General features: G+C 41.4%; 1 protein-coding gene across 1 annotated transcript; it reads right to left on the bottom strand.

Moving 5' to 3' along the window:
* Positions 1 to 26: 26 nt before the first annotated feature.
* Positions 27 to 12586, bottom strand: sh3bp1 (SH3-domain binding protein 1). Its single transcript, XM_073489304.1, has 18 exons — positions 12317 to 12586; positions 8248 to 8290; positions 8014 to 8118; positions 7849 to 7925; positions 7415 to 7526; positions 6835 to 6911; positions 6663 to 6750; positions 6501 to 6569; positions 6301 to 6391; positions 6047 to 6183; positions 4981 to 5092; positions 4521 to 4602; positions 4357 to 4437; positions 3658 to 3771; positions 3159 to 3256; positions 2641 to 2812; positions 2097 to 2467; positions 27 to 910 (listed from the first exon to the last, which is right to left on the bottom strand). The coding sequence occupies exons 1-18, from the start codon at positions 12364 to 12366 to the stop codon at positions 624 to 626; spliced, it is 2166 nt and encodes a 721-aa protein (XP_073345405.1). The 5' UTR covers positions 12367 to 12586; the 3' UTR covers positions 27 to 623.
* Positions 12587 to 13094: the final 508 nt, after the last annotated feature.

The raw sequence follows: 13094 nt of genomic DNA, 5'->3' as shown, positions 1-13094 counted from the left end.
CACCCTAAGAACACCACAACTGACAATTTGATTTGGATTCATTTATTGTGTAGCTGTTTTTTGACCAGAAAGTCTCGCTTTCCAGCACTAACTTTGCATTCTGGGAAATACAGTATCAGTAAAACAGTATAACTGAAGAATAAATAAATGATATTGGTTACAGAAAAGATGCTGGACCCAAAAATTAACTGAACTGCGACACTCCACAACTTCAAATGAATACAGAAAGGTACTGAACAGCGGATTAACAATATTTTTAACAATGCAAATGTATCAAAGGGAAGTTTTTTTTTTTTTAACAAAATACACAAATATGTGTCAGCTACTCATAACCAACCAGGCATAAAACCTTGAATGTTTAAGAGTAACTTAACAGCAGGGCTAGAAAGCAGTGTTTCATTGCCTTCTCAGATTCACCTCTGACCACAGCCAGCATCCCTTATAAGTGCTCTTTGCACCTGTAACGACACCCACCAGTGATGTCATGGGCTCCTGGAGTACAACTGTACATCACTGTGAAAAGTTAAACCACTGGAGGTCAACAACGACAAGACAAAGTTCCTCTTTTAGAACTACCACAAGAAAATTTACACTATTACTGAATGACACATACGTAATTTTTCTCACTGTGCTAAAGATGGAACCGCTTTTGGCTGTGATGGAGGAGGAAGAGGCGGAGGGCAGTTCGGGGCTCTGAGTCCAGGCTTTTTTGGAGGAGGCTTTTTTTGGTTGGCTGGCTGACCTCTCGGTGCTGGTACGGGCTGGGTCCTTGTGTCGGCATCCGCTGGGGCTGTGGTGGGGAGTGGAGGGGCCTGGAGCCTGGGAGGTGCAGGCGGTCTTGGTTTAGTGAACTGAACCGTCACCTGCTCGTTAGCTTGGTTGGCTTTGGTCACGTTGAAAGATCTTTTTGCTGTGGGATGAGAAAAGCAAAACAAAGGGATTATCAAGAAGCCACCTGAGATGACCAGATTAAGAAAAGGGTTGTGATACAAAACAGTTATCTGCAAGAAATGTATTGTGATACAGTCTAATGTGTTAAGTATATATACAGACTTTTGTCCTAAGCGGATGAATCACTCAATCTGATTTATCAGTCTGGATCTTGTCAGTGTTTAGACGACCACTATTCTGTTCTCAAGTTGAGGGAAGGAAGTCTAACATTTGTCAGACTGACTGTTGGCAAAGAGTGCTGCACTGAAATTATATTTTGTCAGAAACCAACCTGGAAGACTAACTTTACTCAAATTTGGAGAAATGTTCAATGTAGGTGGAGGTATATGCTCTGTTTAACATTATAAAATACCTCAGTGGGCTGTGATGTTAAAATACGTAAAACACTGCTGCTTAACACAACATCAGATGATAGTAAAAGTAAAGTAAGAAATAGTTTGTCATGGGAATCAGTTAGTCAGGATGAGAGGACTTAAGGGAAAATAAGGGAAAGTATTTCAGCCTCAACCGGCAACTGAGGCAGTTACAACAATGTGAGAGATGACGCATGACCAAAGAGACTGATATTTTGGTCAGTGGTGTGAGACTTCCTGTTTCCTGTGTACTTCCTGGTTGTTACAGAGAGAGCAGTAGATTTATTTTCTCTCTGTCAGCTCAGCTTGACCCAACAAGCCGCCACTATGACTTTGAGAGAGGAAAAGGGTCGAAGTAAATAATCTGTACAGGACATTACACAATAGAAAAAAACATGCTGTATTAATAATGAGACATGCTTTTGCCCCCAGTCCACAAACAACTATGAGAGAAGGGGCTGCTGCTATTGTAGGAAAATATGTTCTTTTTCTGTGGCTGTGAAGGGACCTTTTTACGAAATCTGAGAAAACCCTGATGATCTCATGGTGATGTCATTGAAAATCTGTGTTGTTGTTGAGTGGTTAAGTTTGAAGGAAGTGAAAATTGGCCAGGCATGAAGGGTGTACCAAAAACACTATTGATTTGCATTATGGGAAATGTAGGATCCAGTGTTTTTGGTCCCCAAATTGGGATTTCTCAGCTAAAATATGTCTCTTGAGAGAATCCCAATTTGTGTCTCTGAACAAAGTCAACGTTTGGGGTTTAGACAGCCACTGGGCACAGTGACTTACGTTTATAAGGTGAGCTGATCTTCACAAGTGCCTTGGGAGAGTCTGGTGGGGCCTCCAAAATTGGCTCAAGCTGGCCCTGGTCTGAGCACTGCCTCTGGGTGGGACTCCTGATCTGACCTGTGCTTGGTGCTGGTCCTGTTGCTTTGGGAACCGGGGCTGGGCCCTGGTTTGCTGCCGAGCTACAGGCAGTGGAAGTGTTGAAAGTCACAACTGGGCTGGGATTGACAGAGAGTGGGCTGCTGCTGGATGTTGTGTTTTGATGGGTTGGTGCTGCTGTCTCAGCTACAGGGCTGGCCCATGTGGTGGTGCCACTGCGACTCACAGAGCCAGATTTCACCAGGAAGAAGCCACCACTGTCCTGAGAGGCTGTGCTGATGGAAAGAAATAGACAAAGGTTACGTTTTTGTAACTATATTGGAATGAGGTCCAAATATTACAAACACCCATCTGCTGCCATTTGGAGCCATTAGAGTTCAAACCCAGGGCAACATTAACTATCTAACCCTGAATGCAATTTGTGAATCCTGCCCTTTTCGAGCAGTACCTGTTTGTCTTTGAGAGAGGGAGGTGAAAAGAGGAGCAGGAGGAGGTTGTGGATGACGAGGAGGAGACTGTCCTGCTCAGTTTCATCCTTTCTGACATCAGAGACTGGGCAACAGGAGCTGACAGGGTGTCTTCTGGGACTTCAGGAAGTTCTGGGATCTCAAAGGATACAGCTGACCGAAAAAAAGGGAAAAAACATCAAATTCATGAGAGCTACATCAAATAGAGAACATTTCATTTGAGAATTGGCCACCTATAACTAATACATACACAATGCAAGGTAGGTAGGAGAAACAAAGGTGAAAATAAGATCCTACAGCTAATTTTACTTGTCCCATCATTTGACTGGTTGTAGTGACGTCGCCATATTCTTAGCGATGAATTTGATAAGTACAATGTAGAATAGAATAAAATATGTTGAAATTAAAAAATTACATAACAAAAAAATCCAAGAATAACCCTTTAAAGACTTAATGCTGATGTCACATGACGGGGTACATCAATGTTTGGTGTTTGTACCTTCGGGGAAGAGGCTGGAGCTGTGCTGAATAAGAGGCTCAATGATCGTCACCACTTGGACTGAAGAAGCTGACGCCATGTCGAACAGAGCAGCTTCTCTAAAGAGGCAGAGATGTGGAGAAGATGGACATGTGGGACAGAGAAAGTCATCACGTTAATTAGCAGTTATTTTAAGATAAACTTAACCAGGGTGTCGCTAAAGTAAAAACATTTATCTACTTAGCTTGAAAAGAACTCTTAAACCACTGAGAGTGTAAATAATGCACACTGCACTTGCACTTGCTGCAAAGAAAGTGTGAGCCGAGCAAACCACCCGTCACTCTGTCTGCTAACAGGAAGTTGCATGCGACCAGCAGGACTGGTTGATGAAATGATTTGCTCTTATTCATCCCTTCATATGAGGACACAAACATGGTGAAAGAGGAAGGAGCAGGCAGGACAGGGAACACGTATGAATGTAGAAGGGTAAAGACGGAGAAATCGTCTGATCACAACGCACCCTTCGGCTCGTGGCCAGAGTAGATTGGGCCCCAGGACGATGGCAATGTTGCTGGGCGTCATCTTGTTCACAGCCTGCTGCTCAGACAACAGAGACAAGAACTGGACCAGGTACCTGACAGGGAGAGAGGGGTTACAAAGTAAGTAGACTAGGGATAAAGGAAGGAAGTCAAAGAGGATTATAAAGGTACCAACAAGACTACACATTAATGCTATCAGATGAAAACTGAGACATCCAAATGGGGCGATTTTAATGTTATAAAGGTGTAATTTGTAAAATATAGCCAGGTTTCGCAGGTACCTCCAAAAAAATAGGGGGCAGCATATCACCAGAGTACAGATCTTTGGCTGTAGCTAGCTACCGTTAGCTAATTAGCTCATGGCTCAGATAGCCGAGGAGCAGTGACGAAAACACTGTTATTTCTTCACACTCTGTTGATAAGTTATTTCTGGAAAATTCTGGCCATATCTTACAAATTGTTGCTTTAACCTGTTTCTAATCTTTTTGCAATAACCAAACAAGAGTCATGCTAGCAGCTCTGTGAGGGTGTAGCCTACTTAGGAACAGGGTTGCTTTGAGCTAAATGCTAACATGCTCACAATGACACTGCTCGGAGATAAGTTTTTAGCCCAAGTGACAATAAAATGTAATCTTTTACCGTGTCATATTCTTTTTTTAAATGTACACTAGAGCACACACCTGAGGTTGTTGTAGTTTTCAGGTGGCAGTCTCTTCAGAAGTGCTTTGAACTGCTCTAGCTTCTCTGTCAGGTCTTTTTCTCTGTGAAGAAGGAAATGAAACTCAAGAAACAGGCTTGAAACCAGAGTTTAATGAGAAATAAACCATGTAGATATCATACACACCCTGCTGCTTTGAACCAGTCACTGTAGAGTTCAAAGGTCATCAGAGGTTCGGGGAGTTCTCGCAGGTAACACTTCAAAGCCCCTGTCACAACACATTCAGAGAAGAATCGTCACAGGGTGATATTAAACAAGCGAAGGTCATATGTTCGCTTAATTACTGCCCTTTTTTGTGTTGTTAGAGACCTAGTAAAAATTAACAATCCATGATACTGTCATCATATTGGCTGTTTTCTTACTTTTGCTATATTCAACTCATGACAGCGTTCACATTACTGTTCTAAAAATTCTCCAGCACACAGGAAATTAAGCATTTTACATTACTGGAAGCTGCACCAGGGGCTGTATTTGGAGCAAACAGAAGAGGAAGTGGGTAGCTAGAGTGGGCCGTGAAAGTCACATTGGCTGAACAGTGCCCACAACAGAAAACTCAAACGAAAAAAACAAATGGGCACATCATTACCAGCCACAGCGTGAGGGTCCATGCTGAACTCGCTGTGGTCGAGCGTTTCTTGATCCAAGCAGGTCTTCAGCCTCTTCACCACTGAGGCTGCCGCTGCCAGACGGAACAGACCCTGAGGGACAAGTAGACGGAGAAAACCAGTGAACCAGTTTTTATATGATTTGATGAAGATTGAGTTGATGAAGTGATTAAGAAAGAGAGCTGCAGTCAAGACCAGCCACGACGACTTTAAGTCAAATTGAGGACCAGGTTAATGGGGTTTTAGTCATGATCAGATGCAAAGACCAGACCAGAGCACTGCTTGTCAAGAACACTTCACAGCCCATTAACAAAGATTACATACATATTACATACGTCACATACTGTATACCACATACTGTATATCACATACACAGTGAAGCTAGTAACATGTAATTAGCAATTATTGGCACGCTAACATGCTGAACTGAGGTGGTTGTCATGGTGCACATGCTTCAATGCATATTAGCACTGTCATTGTGAACATCGTAGCATGCTAAGTTAGCATTTAGTTCAAAGCACCACTGTGCCAGTACAGCCTCACAGAGCTGCTAGCACGGTAATAGATCCTTTCAAACAGATCTTTCAAATAGTATCTACGAGCAAAATGTCCGCTCGCATACATTGAAACACACAGGTATACTCAACTGTATACACAAGGACTGTGAACATGCTGTTTCTTCAGCGGAAATACCTTTCCAGTGCCAAGGAAAAAATATTTACATTTTTTGTGTTGCATCTTGTGTTTTGTTTCCTTGTTTTAACTTCTCTAAGTCTGGGCTTCCTTGTGTTTGGCTTGACTGTTGAGTGTTTACTCTGTTTTATTGACCTCCTGAGTTCCCTGCTTTTGCGTCGTCTGTGTTGGACCCAGGGAAGGTGTAGTTTGTATTAAGGGAATTCAGCTAATAAGAAATGAATGAATGAATGAATGAATAAATAAATAAATAAATGTAAATGTCTTAGTAACTATGAAGTGAAGGTAATATTAAGCACAATTTAAATGTGATTTATGATTCATCTGTGTGAAGTCCGATCCCGTCAGTCCTACCTCCTCCCTCATGCCCGTTCTGAGCAGCATGTGAATACACTCCTGGATCGGTGCAGCGATTTCTCTGTCGCTTTCAGACAGATGAGTCAACAGAGGCTCCCCGTAGACCTTTTGGTTGGAGAGGCTCAGCGGTGGCCCTGCGAAATCAGATAAGTACACAGAGGAAATAAGTACACATGCAAGCAGAACACATGAAATATTGCAATTGACAGTGCACCAAATAAATGCATAGACTGCTGCTGAAGTAACTTCACCTTTTTGACTGTGATTCTCTTTGAGCTCGCTGATGTTTTTGTTCAGGAACTCGTGTGAATTTTTGTGGTACTCTGCTTGCAGCTCGAGAAGCTATAGCCAGAGAAACAAGAGAGGTAAATCTGAAGATGAATATGCAGACTTTTTTTATTATTATCACACTCAGAAGAAAAAATACTGAGCCATCACAACTGCAACTCACACGGATGAAGTAGTTGGCGTAATCTTCTTCCTTAGTTGCAAAATGATACAGATCTGCAGAGTATTGGTCCTACAGAGACAGGAAAACAGAAAGGTCAGAGGTCAAGACTAGGTTCAATGCCTTGGGGTGGATCCTTGCTACAAAAGAAGGAAACACTGGTACCTTGATGCTCTCCAACCTCCTCCACGCTTCTTCCACTTCCTCCCTGAGCCCATCCTGCTTTGCCTGGGGACCTGTGCTGGCTTGGCTCCTGAAGGTGCACACAAAAAAATACATAATGTGTATTAGTCTCTATTTGGACACACATAGACTTAACTGACTCTGTGCAGCTCACCTGGTTCTTGCATTGTTCCAGTCTGTTGTGAGCTTCGCAAACTGCTTCTTGTTCTTGAGAATCTCCGGTAAATCGTCCTGGAGGGAAAAGAGAATAAAAGTAAAACATAGGGGCAATTTGAACTGGTTTGTCAATCAATTTCTTAATATTGTGCTTTTTAATTTATCTCAGTTCTGTGTGGAGTTTGCATATTCTTCTGTGCATGTGTGCGTTTGTCCTCTAGGCTTCCTCCCACAGTCCAAAGACATGCAGGTTAGGTTAACTGGCATCTCTAAAGGTTTGTCTGTTTTATTTCCATTCCCCTAGTTGTAAATATGTTTATTCAGTCAGCGTATAGCGACAGAAATGTACAACAATAGTTACACGTGCACTTCTAGATAGATACATACTGAGGATGGAAAAAAAATGACACAGGAACCCAGAGCCCAACCAAAGCACTACAAAACCAAACCAACCAGTGCAATAAATAGCACAATAAAAATTTACACAGGTAGCGCAGCTGTGGTCATGTGAAGCGGGGCGATCGGAAGTATTATATTAGTTTTTGTTGTAAACAACATGCAGTGAGAGTCACTCGCACCTCGCTGAGCTTGTTGAGGGGCTCCAGAACGGCCTTCTCCACTTTCATCTCAAAGTCTGCCAGCATGCTGGCCAACATCTTCTCCATGAAGCAGCACATCTCCAACACCCTCCTGACACACAAGAAATTAAAAAATTATAAAAATCTTGCACATTGCGTTGAGCTTCCAACAAGAACTAAATGCCAGTAAACCCTAGTAGCTCTATCAGAGCCCAGAAACTAAAAATAAAAGACATGACTAGTGACAATGGTCACAAGCTGTAGACAGTGTGTGGGATCCTCTTTCTTTTTCATCCAAAACTGAAAACCAGCGTACTACAGTCATGAGGTTGTCACATGACTGCAGTCAGTTGTTAGTCAAGAGTTCAGGTCAAGAGCATGAAGGGATGGATGGATGGATGGGTGGATGGACTGCAGAGGATCAAACCTGTCACCTGATAGAGGACTCTGCATCGAAGTCTTTGAGGCTCTCAGCCATGCTGATGGACAGCAGCATCAGGGGGAGCTTTTTCTGTGGAGACAGAAGCAGATGTAACACCTGAAAGCAACTACTCAAATGCCTCCCGGCCTCCACCTCATGGAGACAGCACTTTCAGTACCATTCGTTTTTCGGCGTCCAGCCCCTGCTGACTCTGCATGCAGCCCTGCAGCTTCTTGTGAAGGACCTGAGCCGCCTTCTTGGCCGGTTCCACCCGCTGCTCCACCTTCATTCAGTTAGAGACACACAACCATGCAGTAACACTTAGAGCTGAACTACGTGATCTTTTAACCAGCAGAGCTTGTGTCTGATGTTTTATGCTGTAGAGATAAAGGAGAATGTTTTCTTTTCTCACCAAAACCAGGTCCTCATGCAGAAGATCAGTGGCATCTTGTGTCCTGCGGAGGTGTATGTTGTGTTGGTTAGTGAATATACAGGTAAACAATTCTGGCCCAGAAACAACTGGTTGAAATGTATTCAACAACAATATGATATTTAAAATGTCCTTTTATAATAATGTAGGGCTTGTTCATCATTTATAATTATTTTGAATATCAGTCAATCTGAGGATCATTGTCTCCATTTCTATATTAGTCTATAAAATGTCACAAGGTTGTGAAAAACACCCCTCATAATATCCTTAAGCCAGAAAAAAGTGACTATGTTTTTTTAAATGTTGAATTTATTCCTTTAAACAATTATTCAATTATCAAAATTGTTGCCAGTCATTTTTTTCTGTCGACCGACTTTTTATTAACCAACAAGTTGTTTATTGTCTACCATAACTGTTAAAGTCATTCATTAAACATAATGTGAAACATCTGCTGCTTCTCAGATGTGAGGCTTTGTTGTTTTTGCTCTGTTTTATGATGTTGTAAATAAAACATCTTTGGTATTTGGACTGTCGGTTGGACCTCTTAAGAAGGTTTTGGATAGAAATGAGCGGCTTTTATAAGTTCTATCTGAAGGTAATAAAAACACAAAGCCTCAGTGGTTAAGCAAGTACTCAGATCCTTTACATACTGTCAGTAAAAGTAGTAATTTATACATAAAGATGTATAAAGTAGCATAGAATGGAAATACTCAAGTAAAGTACTTTAAACCTGGACTTAAAGAGGCAATATGTAAGAAATTTAGTTGAGAACATTCAACCATTAACTGAAATTATCAAAAGAATGTAAACAAAGAGCAGTTTTGTCATTATGCCGTCTGCGTGTTATGTTGCAAAGCTCTGTAGCACGTTAGCATCCACACCTTGTATGTTTTCTACATTGCTGCCTTTATGTGCTGGTGGGACAGTCAGAGATGCAGGTTTTTATAAGATATTTAGAAGCTGCCTTCTAAGAAGCCAGATAATAATCAGATGAAAATAAAATATAAGCCGCTGCAGTGTCTTTGCAGTTCAAAATTTAAGTACACTTCCTCTGCTCTGAGCTCTTGATATATCTGCTGTCTGAGGACATTTTTGGGCCTGACTGACTGAGAAGTGACATGAAGCCAACAACCTAAAGCTGGAGTGTGAGGGCTGCCACTGTGTTTTAGTTCAGTACCAGCTCTGTGAGAGGACGGAGAGGCTGAAAAAACCAAAACCCCTCTTCTGTCTCTGCCGCCACACACAGATTCTTAAATCGGAAGGGAAGGAGATAAACAGACAGGTGAAACACAACAACCCCATCTGAGAACATCTTCAAGCTCGTTTCATGGCAAAAGGAAGCCCAGCCCAGTTCACAAAGAGGTCGCATGAGCTCCACCACCTCTGAGATGTAGTTTCTTGTGAACCTGACATCTGATGTTTCAAAACACAAAAGGACAGGCTCCCCAGTGTGTTTGAACCACTCGTCAGTTCCCTTTTCTTAACCTCTCACTCTCATTTCAACAAAAACTGATTATTCCACAGAGAATGAAATTACATAAGAGCATGTGAGCAGACATGCTGTATGCTAACTTGGGAAAATAAAAGCGCCTGTGAAGGCGTGCATGCTCATATAATGGATGTAGCGAGCTGACCACAGTGACAAATAGAGAACTGACATAACAATCAGAATCAATGTTTTGTCACACTTTGGGGTCTAAAACTGATCAATTCATACCTAATGTACAATCCATGTTCATAATTTGAGTGTGTGTTTTATTTGTGTATGTGTGTGTTCATCTCAACCACAGTCACAGCGTCTCTACAAACTGAGAACTGGGTGAAGTGCAGCAGTGATAGTTGAAGCCCACGTTGCTCTGCTGCAGATGCACGCTGTGTAGGTTTATTATTAAACCACGGTACGTCAGAGGTATAGAGCCAGCATGGCCTGCACACACACACACACACACACACACACCTTCACCCCTGCTGCATGCAAGCGTGTACCAAGAAAAACCAAACAGGGTGTGGGTGTCAGTTGTTTAATGTCAGTGTCAGTCACACTAACTTTTTAGGTCAGAGGTATTCAACCTGTTCAGCACGGGAAAGGTTTTTGATTATTAAGTTGATAAAACTTCAATAAAAAAAATAATATAAACTGCAATTACTTCTTTTGTGTCAAAGTTCGGACAGCCACTAGATTAACATCGGGTGCGGCCAACATAAACCAACATAAACCACAAACCCGACTAGTCAGTCTACTCAGGCGTGCTGAACCTTTCTGGCTTTCACGCATAGAAGAGCCTGAGGTTTCCCTCAAAACCCAGGCAGCATGCTTCACTTTAAAGAGGAACCAGCCACTGTGAGCATGTCAGCTTTACACACTTTTCAACACCTTGTTTGCAACTCTGAAAACGAGAACAGGGAAACCAAAGCAGAATTCAACATTTCCTCAAAACAGAATATGGCGCCGAAATGAAAACTTCTCCAGTACAACAAGTGACGATGCACAGGAGCTTTGTGAAAGTCGATAAATGTTTCTGGACTTGAGGAAAGTAAACTGAGCCTTCAACGTTTTTATACATGAAATGATCCATCCACACATTAACACTCCTGAAGACAACTTTTATTTAGATTCACAGCAGCAGCTTAAAAGTGCCTGATAACTTTGACTGAACAAAGGTCACCATAGCTGGGACGTGACAATTACAGGAACAGTGTATATGACAAAACGTACAGTCGGGAAGGCTCCAGACTAACTAAGTTGGCAGCTTTGCACCAATACCTATAGCTGACATTAGCAAACACAAGCTATATTAGATATAAAGTGATGTGTAGTAGGGAATAGTAGCAAAACCTCAAAGTGTACTGCTTTGAGCGAGGGTACGTTAAAATGCCTACGAATTCAGCGTTTCCTGTACTGATATACTGTACTTAAAGTTCATATTAGCAGTTTGATGTTACAAATAATTTTTAAAAATATATACTACATTTACAGAGCTTGTAGAAAAGAGAAGAATAAAAGAAGCTCTTCAACTTCTATCAAGCTTTGTCATCTAATAGTATATAGTATGAAAAAAATGTAAAAAAGCCTGAGATACGCACCAGCATACCATACTACAGCCCAAACATTAGCTAGCATTAGCAATGTTAAAGGTAGCTAGTTAGCGTTACCAACGTTAATGTTAGCTAGTGTGTGCAATATTAGTATTAGCTAGGTAGCGTTAGCAATGTTAATGTCTGCTGGCTAGCACTAGCAACGCTAGCTAGTGCAACGACCTGGCAACCACTTAAGGGGGGGGCCGCTGATTCGAACAACAGCGCTGTTGTGGCGTGAATGCAACGGAAGGAGTTGCAATTTTGACATACTTGTCCTTTATTTGAGTATTTCCATTCTATGCTACTTTGTACTTTTACTCCACTATATTTTTAAAGACAAATACCGTAGTTTTTACTCCACTACATTGATTGGATAACTTAAGTAACTAGTTACTTTTTACATCAGATACCTTTCTTTTCTTTATCAGAGCCAAAGTAGCACATTTTTAACTTCACACCATCAGATAAAAAAAGAAAAAAAACATTGAATCTGATATACAGAAAAAAACTGAAGATCATATCTTGTAATCCGGTGACTCATATGATACAGTATCTACATGTACATATATGTATAAATCACTTTCGCTTGTACTTTTGATACTTAAGTACATTTAATATCAGATACTTTAATATCAAGACTTTTACTCAAGTACTATTCCCATGGACAACTTTTAAGCAAAATATTTAGAGGAAGTTTTTGTTATTTCTTCTTCAAAAGTTACTTCAAAGTGTTGCTTTAAAACACTTCCTATACTGTGTATCTACAGTTATTGCTGTGATTACTGAGAAATTGAAATTAATTAAGCTATGATACCTTAACCTGACATACATGATCATGTATAAATCATCAGACCAAGATCCTATCCTACACCAGACCATGCCACTTTTGGATTCACACAAGATCCCAAAGGCCCTGATGTCCAGTGTGACGGCCTCAGAAGAGATACAGTACATACCAGATCAAGGCACTTACTTTGCACCAGAGCTGAGCTGCTTCAGGATGCTCAGAGACTGCCGGAGCATGCTGGCAGCGGAGTCCAACCAGCTTTTCTACCTGACCTTCTCAGCCCTGCTCAGCCTCAGGAGATATCCTGATCCAAAAATGTCCACGCAGGGTCCAGCTGTGTTACTTCATCAGGGAAAGAAGGCACAGACGAGTCTCCTCTGCCTCTGTGGTTGTTGTTTGTGTGTCTGTTTCTGTGTGCGTGATTGGCCCGTAAGTTTTCGTTCTTGTTTCAGGAGTGAGCTCTTGACACAAGCCAGTGAATGAGGAAGTTGCACATATGAGGTGTCAGCTGTGAGGGGGCAGAGAGGTTGTAACTACCACACTATGATTTAAAAGTTAGATTTTAAAGGCACACCGCCAACACATTTGGCAATTTGGTGTTAACCCTGAAATTATAGAGATACAATGGCAGAACTTTTAGTTTTTATTCACTCTCAGTGAAAAAAAATACTATTTGCAACAAGTGTACGAAAGGAGATATCTCTATATAAAACTTCTGCCCAGAAATATGACATTTGCAGATTGATATCTCAATAAAAATCATAATTTGTGCAGTATTTTGCCAAAGGTCTGCTTATAACAAGAGTGACTCACTCTTAAAATGTTGTTCTGGCAGGTTGTGGTTAGTGTGCACTTCTGTAAATTCCAACAATATGTGCTAAAGTGTTAAAAGGATGTGAAAAGACCAAAAGAGGAAACTATCAATGCTGCTGGCTCTGCTAACTGATTTTTATTTTCAGTCAGT

The sequence above is a fragment of the Pagrus major genome, chromosome 20, assembly GCF_040436345.1.
Source record: "Pagrus major chromosome 20, Pma_NU_1.0".
Classification (NCBI taxonomy): domain Eukaryota; kingdom Metazoa; phylum Chordata; class Actinopteri; order Spariformes; family Sparidae; genus Pagrus; species Pagrus major.
Note: the sequence above shows the minus strand (reverse complement) of the source record. Positions and strands in the feature narration are given on the sequence as shown.

What these genes read in the sequence shown, in the direction of transcription:
- sh3bp1 (XM_073489304.1), bottom strand. Translation starts at nt 12,366, where the DNA reads ATGCTCCGGCAGTCTCTGAGCATCCTGAAGCAGCTCAGCTCTGGTGCA. An exon ending in GAACGGGCATGAGGGAGGAG is followed by an intron (nt 5,093 to 6,046) that starts GTAGGACTGACG and finishes CTTGTCCCTCAG; the next exon opens with GGTCTGTTCCGTCTGGCAGC. An exon ending in GGACCCTCACGCTGTGGCTG is followed by an intron (nt 4,603 to 4,980) that starts GTAATGATGTGC and finishes GTGTTGTGACAG; the next exon opens with GGGCTTTGAAGTGTTACCTG.